The 15,242-nt window shown below is 45.2% G+C and overlaps 1 protein-coding gene across 5 annotated transcripts in view; it reads left to right on the top strand.

The window, feature by feature from the left end:
• Positions 1–15,242, top strand: part of adgrl2a (adhesion G protein-coupled receptor L2a) — a 146,673-nt gene that overhangs the window by 117,734 nt on the left and 13,697 nt on the right. For all 5 annotated transcript variants that reach the window (XM_080771092.1, XM_080771093.1, XM_080771091.1 and 2 more), the window contains 7 exons: positions 429–612; positions 1,839–1,961; positions 3,807–4,012; positions 4,705–4,878; positions 6,454–6,663; positions 8,185–8,405; positions 9,355–9,421. In XM_080771092.1, the coding sequence (XP_080627218.1) occupies positions 429–612; positions 1,839–1,961; positions 3,807–4,012; positions 4,705–4,878; positions 6,454–6,663; positions 8,185–8,405; positions 9,355–9,421 (1,185 nt within the window). The remainder of the gene's footprint in view (positions 1–428; positions 613–1,838; positions 1,962–3,806; positions 4,013–4,704; positions 4,879–6,453; positions 6,664–8,184; positions 8,406–9,354; positions 9,422–15,242) is intronic.

Below are 15,242 nucleotides of genomic sequence, written 5' to 3'. Positions count from 1 at the left end.
CCACCTCTTAAATGTTGATGAATTTTATGAAAAATAAATCCCTGCTCGCCCCTAGGGTGTTTGGAGCAATCTGTACAAAACCTCCTATATGCACAATGTATGGACCGATATCTAAACTCCCAGCATAAGAAGGGTTTGTACATTAAAACTTTGAAGCCTCCCATGCGCCACAAAGAGGTGAACAAAGCTCACAAATGCTTTCTCTTTAACATCACAGAACGTTGTATGTTTTATCAGCAGACTATAAGCACAGGCTGGCCGATTGACCGCATGCTGTCGCTATAAGTGGCGTGTTGCGCTCACTGCTTGGCCGCCCCTCCCCCCTTATATTAATGCTTGCAGCTATGTAACTTTATAGTTTTTGACCATTTCATAAGCGTTTCACAATCACTCATATGTGGCTCTGTCTTCCTTTGTGGTGGAACCAGGCCATTGTGGACACAGTGGACAACCTCCTGCGACCAGAAGCGCTGAAGTCGTGGCGCGACATGAACAGCACGGAGCAGACCCACGCTGCCACCATGCTGCTGGACACCTTGGAGGAAGGGGCCTTCGTCCTCGCCGACAACCTCATGGAGCCCGCCATTGTCAAGGTTCCCGCTGACAATATCAGTAAGTGAGCGGTGCATAAAGTGCAGCGAAACGAATGACAAGCAGTCAGTGCAACTGTGTGCCGTTTGTGCACGGCTGAAAATTAACCCATTTTGACCTGAGATCAGATTCTAAAAATGTTCTTCTACATCCTGACAGTTTTCTGAAAAAGCTATGTTTCTGTGTCAGTGGTTCTTAGATTTTTCAAAAATGGCAGACCTACAAGCTCGTAGCGCGCTAAGAGCTTGTACATCTGCTATTTTTCAATAGCTAAAGCATAGCATAATGCTAACACCAAAAGGGGTTCCCCTCCCAAAATGGGATAAAGTGCAGCAAACGAATGACAAGCAGTGCGACTGTGCCGTTTGTGCCGCGGCGAAAATTAATCGAGAGAGGAGCCCTCGGAAGGGAAAAACGAGGCCACTCTGCATGAGAAAAGGATCGTTGTTTTCGTAATGTGTGTGTGTTTCAACCTCAGGGGAATGTGGGGGGGAGGGGGGAAGAAAATAAAAGGATATTAGGTTTAACGAGTCTCTCACTGACACAGTGATGAATCTACGACAATTAAAGAGACTGGATTCTGTGATTGCGAGTGCTTAGTTTATAAATGTGTGTGTCTGGACCTTGTAACTCTATACATTAATGTGAACATTAGCCCGCTGTGGAGGCTTATAAAAAGTACAAACATTGTTTATCCACTGCCTCATTCCCTTACTTTTTCGTTTCTTTTTTTCTTCTCTTTTCACCCTAGCTCAGTGAGGATGTGACTTTTTCATTTCCCAGGCCCGATTTAAACAAATGTCAAGTTTTTATCTCGCAAAATCCAACCTTTTTACAAGTGTCGTTTTTTTGGGGGGGGATGAAAGGATCACCTTGCAGCTGACATTTTAGTTCCTTTAGCTCATATTTTTTTGCCTCGATTCACCTTTTTAAATTGCAGCCACGTGTCTGTACTCTGTATACGCAACATCAGTTGTGAGTTAGGAATGTAAAGCGAGAAGGTCTCGGAATAAACACTCTTTCATTTTCATGTCATGACCTTTTGCTCAAGTCAAACATGCTGTAAAAAACTGTCATATCTCTCTCTGTCTGGCTGTCTTTCTCTCTCTCTCTCTCTCTCTCTCTCTCTCTCTCTCTCTCTCTGCCTCTCTCCCTCCCTTTATAATCCTCTTGGTTCTCATCCTACACCTTCTCTCTCTGTCTCTGTCTCCCCTCATCACACCACCATCACCACTGAACCAAACCAGTTCTGGATGTTTATGTGCTGAGCACGGACGGGCAGGTGCAGGACTTCAAGTTTCCGGCAGCCGGCCGAAGTGGCATCTCCATCCAGCTGTCTGCCAACACCGTCAAACTCAACAGTCGGAACGGTAAGCCCCTCGTAAACCCGTCGCAACCGGGAAAGCGTCCGTGTCATTTTAGACATTAGCATCGGCTATTCAACAATAGCTTATCGTTGATGTCGGGAGGAAACCTCATAACTAAAAAAAATTCCACATAAATCAGTGGTATTTTAACACCCTTTGGGCTGTATTTTGCGTGTCTTAAGTACCAGGTCTTATTCCCTAACTTGAGTAAACTAAAGACCTGGAGGCGTGATCAATGCCATTTGGCTATTCTGAGTGTCCAAAGAGCATTGATCACGCCTCCAGGTCTTTAGTTTACTCAAGTTAGGGAATAAGACCTGGGACTTAAGACACGCAAAATACAGCCCTTTATGTCTGTGTGTTGTTTTGAAAATATTGAACCAATGGAAAGTAGTAAAAAATGCTTTGGTAAAAACCTCTTAACTCTATTGGAGCCTCAAACTGTCGGCTAAAGCAGATAACTCCACCACCTCTCCCCCTCTCATGGAAGTAATTTACTATATATAAAGTCACCAACACCAACGTTGATGAGGCAGTATTGCTTTGTTTTAAAAAAATAAGGTTTTCTTAATTTCCTGAAAAATGAACATTTTGGAGTTAGGTGGTTTCTTCCCAACAGTAGAGATATATTATATGCACAAGCTCACGGCACGGCACTTCTTGCAGCACTGCGAGCTTGTACATAAAATGCAATTTTTTTACTTTTCTTTTTTAATAATGAAAACAATAATATATACTGTATATAGTATATAGCCTATTTATATATATACAGGGTAGAAGGAGGGAAGAAAGAGAAAGGAAATACATAACTTCTCAATTCAATAAGGTGTTTTCTGTGTGGGCGCGGTGGTGAAAAGTGTGGAGGGTTGTCTTCTTTCATTTCTGTTCCCTTTCCACGTGTGTCCTATGAAAAGGCGAACAGTCTGTCAAACAGGCCTGTCAATGCTGCCTGTCAAAGCCGACAATGCGGTGTGATTACTCACCGCCACTGTTAGTTAGGGAGCACCTCAAAGGATTTGATCTCTGAAACCCTGAGCTCCGATATTGGCAGAAAAATGACAGGCCCCACTTAAAAGTGTTCACTCTCTCTCTCTCTCGCTGTCTCGGTCATACTCTCTCTCTCTCTCTCTCTGCTATCCTCCTCCCCCCCTGCCACCATCACCGCCAGCCATTGAAACGGTTCTTGTATTTTCACAGCTTTTCAGCAGCTGTGATGAATCTTTTACACGCTCGAGTATCGATTAGTTGCATGTTTGGGGCTCATCTGCTGTCGTTCAGCCTTGTCTAGTAGTCTCAACGCAACACCGGTACAATTTGAAATGTTAATGTTTGACTTTTTTTTTTTCTATCACACAAAAAAAGACAAATGAATAATTCAACAATATAATAACTCGTCGGCTATTTTCAATGTTTTAGAACCTTTGTATGTTCAGTATGAAATGGGGCTTAAGTGGTTAACCGTATTATTTACACTTTTACAGAATGATGATAAGAGTGTCAGTGATAGCATGCTATAGAATATGTTTCTTCTTTTTCTTTTGAATGGATATGAATACCTTGCCATTTAAAATTTCCCTTTGGTGTGCATAGTTTAAAAACCACTGGTCTAGAGTTTTGTTTTAACCCATTCGAGCTTATGTATCTTTGAACATTTTTGAAAAATCTTTTTGGGTTTTTTTTTTTTAACACAAATCTTCTCATCTGGGGGTCCCTGTCACAAGACATTTTCAGTTAGGGCGACCACGGCCAAATACATAGTAATTTGTGGGTCGTGGAAGTGGAAATTCGTAAAATCGCCCTCATCTTAATTCCTAATGGAATGCCCGTCTTCATCCCTCTCTCTTCAAGGAGTGGCCAAGCTGGTCTTCGTGCTGTACAAGAACCTGGGTCAGTTCCTGGGCACGGAGAACGCCACCATCAAGATGGCCAACGACGCCTACGGGCGCAACGTGACGGTCGCCGTCAACTCTGACATCATCGCCGCCTCCATCAACAAGGAATCCAGCCGTGTGTTCATTAACGACCCGGTGATTTTCACCCTGGAGCACATCGACGTAAGTGACCTCCCCCCCCACCGCCGCCTCCGTCCAAAACTAATGGAGAGGTCGTATTAAAAATCACCAGGAGAGTACAGCCGCAGTAGACGGAGTCCATTTGAATTGTAAATGTCTGGCGAGGTCAGGCAGCAGTTTATTTAAGTCATTGAACATCAAATTAAAGGAGTCTTTAGAACCTAAGTGAATTCTTAATGAAAACTAATTCTTTAATCAACATTGGGATATAAATGATACCCATTTTCTTTTATAGAAGGCGGGGAATTAACTCCTAGATTAGCGGTACAATCTAGGATGAAATTACTTGAGCACCAATTATCTTCCGTCTTTTAGAGTTTGTCACGAGAGTTCCCAGAGGGCCGCGCGTGACTCCATTCTTTACCAGAGAAATTGTGCAATTCCGGCGATATGCCGTCAAACAATTACCGCCTCTCTGTTATTAAGGCCCTCAAATACCCCAACGATGCCTCGCTTGATGTGGCAAGCATGTGCCAAATGAGATACAACATATGAATTGCTTTATAAGAGCTCTGAACTGAAAAAAATGAAAAAGAAACCCTCATCCATATTGGTACGGGAGGAATTATTTGTGTGAGCAGGGGGTAAATGGCCTCGGTGTTCTGCATCTACCCCAGCTCAATTTCAGACAGTCAATTATTTGGACACTTAACCATATCTCTTGTTATCTGCAGATGGAGCACTACTTCAACTCCAATTGCTCCTTCTGGAATTATTCCGAGAGGAGTATGATGGGTTACTGGTCGACGCAGGGCTGCAAGCTCCTGGACTCCAACAAGACGCACACCTCCTGCTCCTGTAGCCACCTCACCAACTTCGCCATCCTCATGGCGCACCGGGAGATCTCGGTACGTTGGCTTCAGGGATTCATCATGTTCACCTCTTGTCTTATTTGCATGTGCATCTTGACTGCTGTGGCTTATTCCTCTGGTTCCCCAGGGGTCCTTGAGGGGGTTCCAGGAGGCCCTCGACTGAATGATTGCTAGTTAAGAACTAAATGGACCAAATAGATCCTCAGAGAAAAGTCAACTCTTGAGGATTTTTACATTGTAGATTGGGGTCCCACTAGAGATGAAAACGTATCACTTGAACGTGCGTCTGTGGCCTAATGAATATCAGACTGGGCGTCTTTGAAATAAATAATAAGAAGGTTTGAGAATCAGTCTTATTCCACTCAAAGGGCATGTGTGCAAGGTTTTAAAATAAGGTTCAGCAGTCCCAGCAGTGCACTACGGGTGGATTAGTGTTAGGGGTTGGCCACTATTCCAGCTACAAAGTATGAAATTGCTTCCAGTGTTTCCATATCTACAGATCGGGTCAAAGGCTGTCTAATGTACTAAAGTGTGAAGACATATTATACTCGTGCTCAACAAGTTAATATACTGTAGGTCTCTCTGAGGTCTTTGAATTACATTTGTTGGCTGGAAATACCACCATCAGATTATGCATTCTCGCATGCCTCTCTATAACCCTATATTCTCGACAGGCTGTTTCTGTGTTTCTGTAGCTTTTTTAGTCGAGGGATATTAATAACATCTGGGAATAAATTCCTTACCAATACATTTCTTCACCAATGTGTTTGTAAAGTGTCTAGTAACACGTCTCACAAAGACTGAAATTCAGTTTCCCTAAAAGGAGAATCTGTGACAGCTGCTGAACGTTGGGGTACCATTTAATAACAACCTAAATGCAGGCAACATGTACACATTTTCATTCTGCTTTAGGTATCATGTGAGGGTTCAAACTAGGGGGTTTTCATGACTCTGAATCCATTGCAAGCATTTGTTTTGCACGAAAAAACACTTCTGACCTAGGCAACCCACAAACAGACTGGGTTGTGCCATCAATTTGTTAATGCACACCAGAAACCCAAATGTACAAGCACATGAATATGTGCTTAATATGTAGATGTTTGGATATTTCATGATGAAATAGCATTTACATAATGGTACCAGGACTTGGTCAAATACATAAAACATCGTCATCCTCTGGTTCATAGTAGTGTCGTAGCATGATGTTACATTGTAGAGATTTTTCCATTTTTAATACGAGTCATTGTCAAGCTCATTTTGCTATTAGCATTTTAACCTATACCAGCCATACCTACAGTGCACTGTACAGCATCTCATTTGAAAACCGCAGCCCTGCTTTAAATTCCTCGCCGTGACTTGTGTCCTCTATCACTCAACTGATCAGTGTCATCTGAAGGGATGGACCTCAGCACCTCTGATTAACGGCGCGCCCATCACTTACTTCCAGGCGCCTTTCCGTGAAATACAACGGCAATGTTTCCACAGCCGTGCACGGCGGCCTGACAAGTGGGCGCGCCAGGAAACCCTCAATTCTTTCCTATTGACAAACCAGCGTATTAATTTGGTCCATCCTTCATCCCACCCCCCCCCCCCCCCCTCCCCCCCCTGCAGGGTAAAGATGGAGTGCACGAGTTGCTCCTCGGTGTCATCACTCGCGTGGGGATCGTGGTGTCCCTCGTCTGCCTCGCCATCAGCATCTTCACCTTCTGCTTCTTCCGGGGTCTGCAGAGCGACCGCAACACCATCCACAAGAACCTGTGCATCAATCTCTTCATCGCCGAGTTAATATTTCTAATTGGTATCGATATGACGGAACCCAGGGTAAGCGGCCCGGGAACGATTGCTGCTCTATTGATCTTGGATTTTGATTTATTCCCTGCCCCCCCCCCAAACCTGTCTCGTTTGTTTCCCCCCCACCCCCTCCACCCTGCACAGCAAAACAAAGGAGCCTTCCTCTCCGATGTGAAATTGATGAGTCTCAGTGTGTTGTTTGTTTCGAACCCTTCCCGTTCCTGACATGACACGAGTCAGGGAGCATCATCTATATTGATTACTAAAGGGCCATGGTGCTCACTTGATAGCTCCTTTATCCTCTGTCACTTTAATGGCACTGCATGAATGGCTAGCTCAGATTCTGTTGGTGCATTCACTGCCTCGCGTTGCTAACTGTTCTCATTGAGAGTATTGTAGTGGAGAGAGATTCAATGCACATGCTAAATAGGGGGCGGGTGGTTTAACCCATTAAGATTCTACGAATGCCTTCTAAATCAGTGGTTCAACTTCTCAGTCACACTATATTTATTTTCTTTTTCTGTTAATAGCAGATGTACAGCTTGTATCTGCTACTTTTAGAAATTTTAATGGGTCGATCCAGCAATAAACCTCACAATAGATTTTATTGTTTAAATTGCTTCTGTGTTGTGGCAAAGTTTGACCGGGACTTAAACGGAGGCTTTGTGGAGGCTGTATCGTATTATTAATGCAATTTGACTGAACTGCATTAAATTACAGTGGAGTGGAAAGTGCAGTACTCGAAAAATATAACAATGCACTCTTTTCAGTGGGATTTCAAAAGATTGAGATGATTGCATGAGATGAGGGTAGAATAAAAAGTGGCTTTTAATATGTTCACTTTGGCTTAGAGTACAGTACCACCACTTACTGTAGCCTCAAAGCTCTGTTGTTATTAATAGTTTCATCTACAGTATTTGGACCACGGAACCAGGTTTTATAATGCAGATGCGAGGGTGCGGATTAGCTAACAAACACCAGCTGGGGACTCGGGACTCCTCATCATTGCACAGAATCATCCATGTCATACCATAATATTTACTGTGGTTGGAGACCCTCTCCATATACTGTTGAACACAGTGGACTAACCGCTCAATGACCTTATTGGCCTTGGTTATTTCATTAAGTCGTGTAAAGCTTCAAATTACTTTGTTTGAGAATGCCAGTTTTAGCATGCAAGGGGTGGGAACTGTGATCCACACGAGCAATGGAGGGTATGCGCATGCATAAAGTGAATGACAGATCGAGTGGCAAAGTGAGTTTAACATTGTTTTAACGTTGTTTAATGCAATCAAGATAGGACTTTTCTGTTTTGATGTAAGGGCTGTCAAGGCCAGAAAGTAGTTTTTTGCCACTCAGTGGGCATTCCTGCGTAACTTCTGGGTTTGATGATGATGTCACATGCATACTGGCTTCTACACCATGTTCTTCATATTCGTGCCAGAGCAGCAATTCCAAACATTTCCAATTTAAATGTGTGCCTAAATCTTTTTTCCTACTTCAGCTCATTATTGTTTTAACTTCATGAAGCCCTGTTTCTTCTGTTTGTAGATCGGGTGCTCCATCATCGCCGGGATCCTGCATTTCTTCTTCCTGGCCTCGTTCTCCTGGATGTGTCTGGAGGGCGTCCAGCTGTACCTCATGCTGGTGGAGGTCTTCGAGAGCGAATACTCCCGGAAGAAGTACTACTACGTCTCCGGGTACCTCCTCCCCGCCATCGTGGTGGGCGTCTCGGCGGCCATCGACTACAGGAGCTACGGCACGAAGAAAGCGTGAGTTCTTGTTCTTCATCGTTTTCAATGTGGGGTCCGGGGGGGGGGGGAGGAGCAGTTGAAACACTTTTGCCTTATTTTATTTCTTCTGCAATTATTTTAGACATTTTGGCAAATGCTGACAAATCTTCTCCAGTGGGGGGTCCTTAGTGGCTAGCGCACAAACTCTTTTCAGGCGGCGGTCCACAGGAGCCAAATAGATTTTAATTTGATCCAAAACATGACATGAAAATGTTTGAGAACCTGCTGTTCTAGATTAATACCACGCACCATGCAGAATGTAAAACCCAGACGCTTGGCGCTGTGTGGGGCTTTACCTGACCCACACTGTGATGATGAGTGGGTCTTCTGTTCTGAATAGAAGGCCCACTCATCACTCCTCCTGCGTCCGTGTCTTACATCTCCGTCCCGGGAGGCTACACCAAAACATTTGAGCTCCTCTGCCTGGAATGGGCAGCTGTTCAATTTTTTATGTCCATTTTGAAAGACCTAACGCTGTGGTTTTGTGGGGGGGGGGGGGGGGGGGAAGGGGGGTTGGTGTGGAGAGACACAGCCACATTAATACCTCTCTGCTCAAAGACCCTCCAGTGACCTCTTGTTTGTAAATGCTCTCTTAAAGAGAGGCAGTGCAGGAAAAGCCTTTTACACTAGATTAATGGCTATGTTTGAGTTAAGACCGGGCGAGCAGGCCGGGCTACTTAGGGTCCTTCCAATTGTTTTGCGTTAACCATGTTAATGTTCAACTCTTGTGGGAGTTTTTTTCTTTTCTTTTTTAGTTGATTATTGAATGAAAATTGTCTGCTCTGTGTCGGGGGTCATAGGGTTATGTTTTTGGCCCAGGATTAATTTCCTTCTGTTAATATTTGCTCTGCGGAGCGCGGGGTTATGGGGATGCTCTGTGTGTTGTGACAGAACTGAAGGGTTTGCTTGTCTTTGTGTTCCATTGTAGGTGTTGGCTGAGAGTGGACAATCACTTCATATGGAGCTTCATAGGACCCGTCACCTTCATCATCATGGTACGTTATCCTTATTGTTTGGCTTGGTTCTGTTTGGTTTTTCTCTCATCCTGAGCGTGAGGGGCCAGAGTTCAGACAAGGTGGGGGAGAGAGAGAGAGAGAAGGGACTGGTGTACAGGTCAGACTGGTGTACAGGTCAGACTGGTGTACAGGTCAGACTGGTGTACAGGTCAGACTGATGGTGTACAGGTCAGACTGATGGTGTACAGGTCAGACTGATGGTGTACAGGTCAGACTGGTGTACAGGTCAGACTGATGGTGTACAGGTCAGACTGATGGTGTACAGGTCAGACTGATGGTGTACAGGTCAGACTGGTGTACAGGTCAGACTGGCGGCTGTGGCTCAGGAGGTAGAGCAGGTCGTCCAATGATCCCTGGGTTCGGCGGTTCGAATCCCGGCTCCTCCTCCTGTCCACATGTGGAAGTGTCCTTGGGCAAGACACTGAACCCCACATTGCCTCCAATGAGTCGGTCTGTGTGAGCTTAATGCCACCATTGGTGTGTGAATGTGGGAAGTGAGGACGCTGGCGTCGACTGTTCGCCGCTTCACCTCCCAATGTATGAATGAATGAACCGTTGTAAAGCACTTTGAGCACTTGGAAAAGCACTATAAAAATGCAATTCATTATTATTATGCTACAATCTGCTGAAAATGTTTTCAGTGATGTTATTATTATATGTATTTATATATTGTATTTCTTGCACCCAAAGATAATCACATTGTCATTGCCTCTCGCTACCTGAGTGAGCCTCTGTTTATAAGCGTATTCTCATTGTGCATTTCCCCTTGAAGTATTCTTATTTTGACTGAAAATGAAATGTGTGCCATCAAGTCAGAGGTATAGTCCAATTTGGTTTTTTTGCCGTTTCACAAGAAAAGATGATCTTTGAAATCTAGAAATTCTCTCCCGGTGCGCATCGTACAGCGATAGATAAGATGGCAACGTGCAGATTGTAGCCGAGATTGTGTGTGGAGTTCTTCTCTGTATCAGCCTGTGTGTGTGCACTCACGCGTGGGAGTGTGGGCGTGTTTGCGTGCTTGCGCATGTGTGTGTGTTGTGTGTGCGTGTGTGCTGTGCACGTATGTATGTCTCCTTCAGCGGTAAATAGCACAGGACGCTGTCAGGGAGAGGTAGAAAGCAAACGTCTCTGTTTGGTCAAGGACCATCGGGGGGTGAAGGACATGCAGCATATTATATTGACATATGTGCCATTGAAGCATGCAATTATTTACTGGTCCTGACATTATTATCTTGCACTCCATCCGAGGGGCTGAGAGGAACTGGGCCTGGGGGAGTCTCGCCTCCTCTCTGGGAGGAAGGGGGAAAAAAAGAGAAAAAATAAATGGCAGGTGGTGTTTCTCAGACTGGGGCCGTCTGAGTCCTGCTTTGCCCCGCCTGTGCTAACGGAGGACGGGGCCATATTTGTTCGGCGGCGTGGTCATTATCCAGCTTAACCCATTCTGACCTGAGATCAGATTCTAAACATGTCTTCTACATCCTGACAGTTTTCTGAAAAAGCTATGTTTCTATGTCAGTCGTTCTTCGATTTTTCAAAAATAGCAGACCGGGTGCAGTACTTAGCTTAGACAGTTTTTTGGTTTAGACTAGTCATTGGTTATACCAGTCATTAGTCCTACAACTACAACCTATCTCAAACCCTCACCCATAAACCTAACCTCCCACGGGGCAGCACACCTAAACCTAACCTTAACCCATGTCTAACCAATGACTAGTCTAAACTAAGTATGCACCCCAGCAGACCTACTAGCTCGTAGCGCGCCACTCGGTGGCGCGCTATGAGCTTGTAGATCTGCTGTTTTTCAATAGCTAAAGCATAGCATGATGCTAACACCAAAAGGGTGTCCCCGCCCAGAATGGGTTAATGGCTGATATCTATACTGTGGACGTGGTGACCTCCCCTGTGAGCGCTGAGCTGACATTGAAAAGCCTGCTGGCGAGGGACGGTTTGAGTCCACAATGTGTCTCCTTTAGAGCAGCAGACCACCAGCTGACCACAGCGGGCTCTCTCTCTCGCTCCCGGTAAAGATCTAAATATGGCCGTTGATATATCTGCGTGGTAATAGAATGGAAAGAGATGGAGGAGAAAAAAAACCCTTCTGGTTAAAAATAATTGAAGACGAGCTAACGTTATTCAAATATATACTAAGTCATTATTCTACGGTTTCTTACCTGTCTCGGTGAATGCTCCCGTCAGCCGACCCATGGAATATGTTTTCGCTTTCCAAATTGGCTCCTTGTTGTTTTCCAATCACGCCATCCGACCGCCACCGCAAATTATTTGCATGAAAAATGCGTCTGTGCTGCTGGAGCTGACGGCTGGGATCCCCGTGGCAGTGACCTGAGAGGATAGAACCGTGACCCCCACAAGAGGCTGATGTGTTGTAGAACAGGCACGGCTAATATGCCACAGAAATGAGGATTCGCAGCGGCGACCTGGGGCATTGCAGCGCAGCCGTGCCATGAACGCGCCCCATGCTGTTTTTTATACTGTTTTAGCAACTTATTGAAAGTGAAAACACAAAGCACAGTGGAAAAGGGCATCTCGGGGGAATGCTCCAGGAGCAAGGTTCCTTCACACACAACCCGTGACCTGCGTTTCTCGACAAATTGGCTTTGTCCTTGTCGATGACAGAGAGAGGGAGAGGAGCAGCAGAGGAATAGCAAGGCAGGAAAACGGCAGCATACAGTATGAAGGAGAAAAACTAAATAACAATGCTTTTGAATTGATCTGGCACTGTGTGACTCCACGCGCCATTACCTCCTCGTCTAGAGCTCAGCTCACGCCTGCCTGGCCTGAGCGACACTCGACACAAACACTCTCTTTCTGAAGGGCTCGGGAGAAGAGCGCTCCAAAATGACGCTGTTGTTGACTGCTGGTCATGATCTTCGTCCCTCCCACTCTCATCTCTCAATTTATTTTCTTTTAAAAAAAAGAAATCTTCTGGCTGAAACTGGCCTTAACCCATTCTGAACGGGAACCCATTTTGAACCCATCATGTTATGCTTTAGCTATTGAAAAATAGCAGATCTACAAGCTCATAGCGCGCCACCGAGTGGCGCGCTACGATCTTGTAGGTCTGCTATTTTTAAGAACGACTGACATTTTTAGAATCTGATCTCAGGTCAGAATGGGTGAATCAGACCAGTGTGTGTCCAGTGGAAACCTCGTATGAATCTGATCTCAGGTCAGAATGGGTTAACAACTTGAACGCTAGCCTCCCTATTCTTTGGGGAGTGGAAAAATAGCCGATCTATACGAGCTCACGACTTGTCAGCGATGCGATTGTAGAGCAAAAAAAACTAGGATGGAGCCCTGGGGGACTCCGCTGGACGGAGTATATAGGGTTTAAGTGGCTAAATGCCAGAGGAGAAGCAGCAAGCGGGCCGCAGGCTGTGGCTTTCAGCACCCCCTCCCGTCTCCCTCGGTGTCTCTGAGGGGCACAGAGGGGTATTAGCTCTATGAAGGTGGAACATGGAACTAATGAGTGGTGGTGGTGCTGTGGGGGGGGGGGAGTGGGGGAAGCCATTAGTATGCCTGAGAAGGCTTCAGCGCACGGCCTCCTGGATCATGACACGTCGCGAGGAGTTCTTGTCATCCGGACAGCTCCATCTGCACCTTCAATATTTCATCCACCCTGCCGGTTCACCCGGAGTTCAGCATGTTGCACAGCACACACACACACACACACACACACGCACACATACACACACATACACACACACACACACACACACACACACACACTCAACATGCAGGCGCACACGTACATACACACTCCACTTCGGAAAAAGCTTTCTCCTCGGTCCCACTGTGGCAAGGTGCTTCTGCATGGCTTGCGGTGATGATTCAGAGAGAGAGAGAGAGAGAGAGAGACATGGCATGGCAGCAGTTCTGCTCTTGCAGAGCAAGGTAACCAGGGTTCCCCTGGGAGGGGCCGAGAGAGTGTGTCGGGTGGGGGCGGGAACATGTGCCATGCTGCTAGGTCTCTTTAAAGCCCTGTGTCCCCCTCCTCTGTCTCATTGGATCCATGTCACCACTGCAGGCTGTGGTAAAGGGATTTCTTCTTTTTTTCAGAAAGTCCTCACCCCGTCCTGCCCTTTCAACATGGTCCCCCCCCCACACACACACACACACACACACACACATCACCTAGCTCCCTCCTTCCCCGCTGTCTGTCTGACTCGTACGGAGGAGGAGGCTGATGGAAATAATGGCTGATGGCTGTGAAAACAAAGCACCGCATCCGTTGGTGTGTTTGAGATATAAAAGGACCCGCGCCCCGTTTAGGATTATTTCTGTCTCCTCCTATACCTTTCATCTTCTTTTCTTCTTCATCATCATGATCTTTTTTTCTGTGTGTTATTGTGAGCGGTGGTTCCACCAGTTGATCAGAGGGGAGACTACAGTGATGTATTGATCCCTGTCTCTGACGTCCCTTTCATAGCAGAAAGTTGGACAGAATGCAGGGAATGTTGTGTCGGTGAGCGTTGAGTGGACGGGCCGTGGCCTCTGGGGTCCAGGCGTTCATTTATCCCATGGCCTCATACAGCCGCGGCAACGCTTTTACATTTATTTATTTTGTTTTTCCAAGGATAACATAATGCCATGATCGAAATGCTTTATTCAACGGGGCTGTGGCTTGAACAAGCATTTTAAATCAATATGGCTTCCCTGCGGAGATTTTGGTTTTGTTTTAGTTTTTTTTGTGTATTTGCAGTTTCTTTACTACACAAGATGTATTGCCACTTTTAGTTTTTTTGTCGTACAATGGCGTCGCGCTTCAGAAATAGTACATCTAGTTACTAGATACTGTAGTGTAAGTTCAAAAGTACACCTACAGTATGTCTATTTTGTGTGTAATGACCTGCCCAAAATAGGTACGGAAATTGGTTAATGTACTACACAGCTGAGGACAGTTGTAATGTGTACACTATATTAAGTATATTTCAATATCTGCTCCTCCTATGAGATATCTACAGTAGGTATTCCCAGATGCTATGGTTGCATGGCTGGTTTAGCACGGTGTGGTTTTGAGTGTGTATACTGCAGTGCATGCAGTCAGTTACTTGTCAGAGACTTGTTATTCCCAGAATAAAATGCTTTTGAATGCAATTATTTGGTGAGGCTCCTGGTTTGCCCATTCAGCCCACAAGTCTCTACATTTAGCTATTGATTTTTAAGGTGAGAGCAAATACAACGTTGTATCTTTTTCTCAGCCTGATGTGTTTCACTCACTCTCTTCGGGTTTAATACAATATTAAATCAAGAAAATACAAGCTGTATGTGAATAAATCTTTTTTTCCCTTTCCATTCTTTCTTGATTTCTTATACTCTCTTTAGCTTTTTCTATCGCTCGTACCCACCTCTCTTCTTTCTTTATTTATTTCTTTGCTGTCTGTCTGTCTTCCCAAGAAAATATACCAGTTCTCTCGAGCCTTTTACATCCTAATATTTCACTATGTGCATAAAACGATATGCAGTTGTTTTGTACAACAAGAGGGTCTCCAGTTTCCCCCCCCCCCCCTCACTTTCCATTGCCCCCTGACATGGCCAGACTGTTGTGTGTGTGGCTGGGTTTCTGATGGACTTTAATGCATCTCCATGCTCTTATTGATATAGAATGACACTAAATTTGGCGCCAGTCGGGTCCGTCTGAGTCCGGCAGAAACAATAGATGCTTATTGGATTAGTCTGTAGGCGAGTGGAAACTCCAAGGCAATTTGTCTTTAATAGTTAAAGACAAATTAACAGTTTATCTTTCTTTTTTTTTCTCCCCCACCTCTATGTCTCTGTCCCT

Source organism: Protomyctophum bolini (assembly GCF_963924005.1).
Source record: "Protomyctophum bolini genome assembly, chromosome: 8".
Lineage (NCBI taxonomy): Eukaryota > Metazoa > Chordata > Actinopteri > Myctophiformes > Myctophidae > Protomyctophum > Protomyctophum bolini.
Note: the sequence above shows the minus strand (reverse complement) of the source record. Positions and strands in the feature narration are given on the sequence as shown.